The following is a 628-nucleotide window of genomic DNA, read 5'->3' on the forward strand; positions in this document are numbered from 1 at the left end:
GGCGGCCCGGCGGCCACTCCTCCCAGTCACCACCTCCTCCTTGGGTTCCTCTCCCGCCCCCTCCTCCTCCTCCTTCTCGGGCGGGGCCCGCTGTGGCGGGCGCCCCCTACGCGCCCTCGTCGGGGTCACGACCTCTGCTGGCGCCTCGTCCTCGGGCAGAGACCGGCGCCCCCTACCTCGGGTTGGCGTCGCCTTCTTCGCCGGCGACGCGGAGGGGCGCCCTCTGCCCGCGCTCTTTCTCGGCGACGCCTTCTTCTGCGAACCTCGGCGGCCCCTGGTGGGCGTTGCCGCCTCTTCTTCTTCCTCCTCCTCTGGCTCCTCCTCTGGCTTGGGAGGCTGCTTGGGCTGTCTCCCGCGTCGCCGCGGCGACGGAGTGTGATGGTCGGACGAGTCGCCGGCGGCAACAGGCGAGCCCCTCTTCTGACCGCGGCGCCCCCTCTTGGCGGGCGATGGCGACGGTTTTTTCGGGCTCTCCGAGACTTGAGACCTGTGAGACGGAGTAACGGAGTTAGGAACACGCCGGGAAAATCTCTCTATCCCGCTATCCCTCTGTCTTTCTCTCTCTCTCTCTCTCTCACACACTCTGTCTCTCTGTCTTTCTCTCTCTCTCTCTCTCTCTCACTCTCTC

The 628-nt window shown here is 67.2% G+C and overlaps 1 protein-coding gene across 1 annotated transcript; it reads right to left on the reverse strand.

The window, feature by feature from the left end:
• Positions 1-6: 6 nt before the first annotated feature.
• Positions 7-487, reverse strand: LOC106820523 (serine/arginine repetitive matrix protein 1-like; the record flags this gene model as incomplete). Its single annotated transcript, XM_014825033.1, has 1 exon — positions 7-487. A coding segment is annotated over one exon (481 nt), but the record flags the coding sequence as incomplete, so codon positions are not given.
• Positions 488-628: the final 141 nt, after the last annotated feature.

The sequence above is a fragment of the Priapulus caudatus genome, unplaced genomic scaffold (genome assembly GCF_000485595.1).
Source record: "Priapulus caudatus unplaced genomic scaffold, Priapulus_caudatus-5.0.1 Scaffold18248, whole genome shotgun sequence".
Taxonomy (NCBI): domain Eukaryota; kingdom Metazoa; phylum Priapulida; class Priapulimorpha; order Priapulimorphida; family Priapulidae; genus Priapulus; species Priapulus caudatus.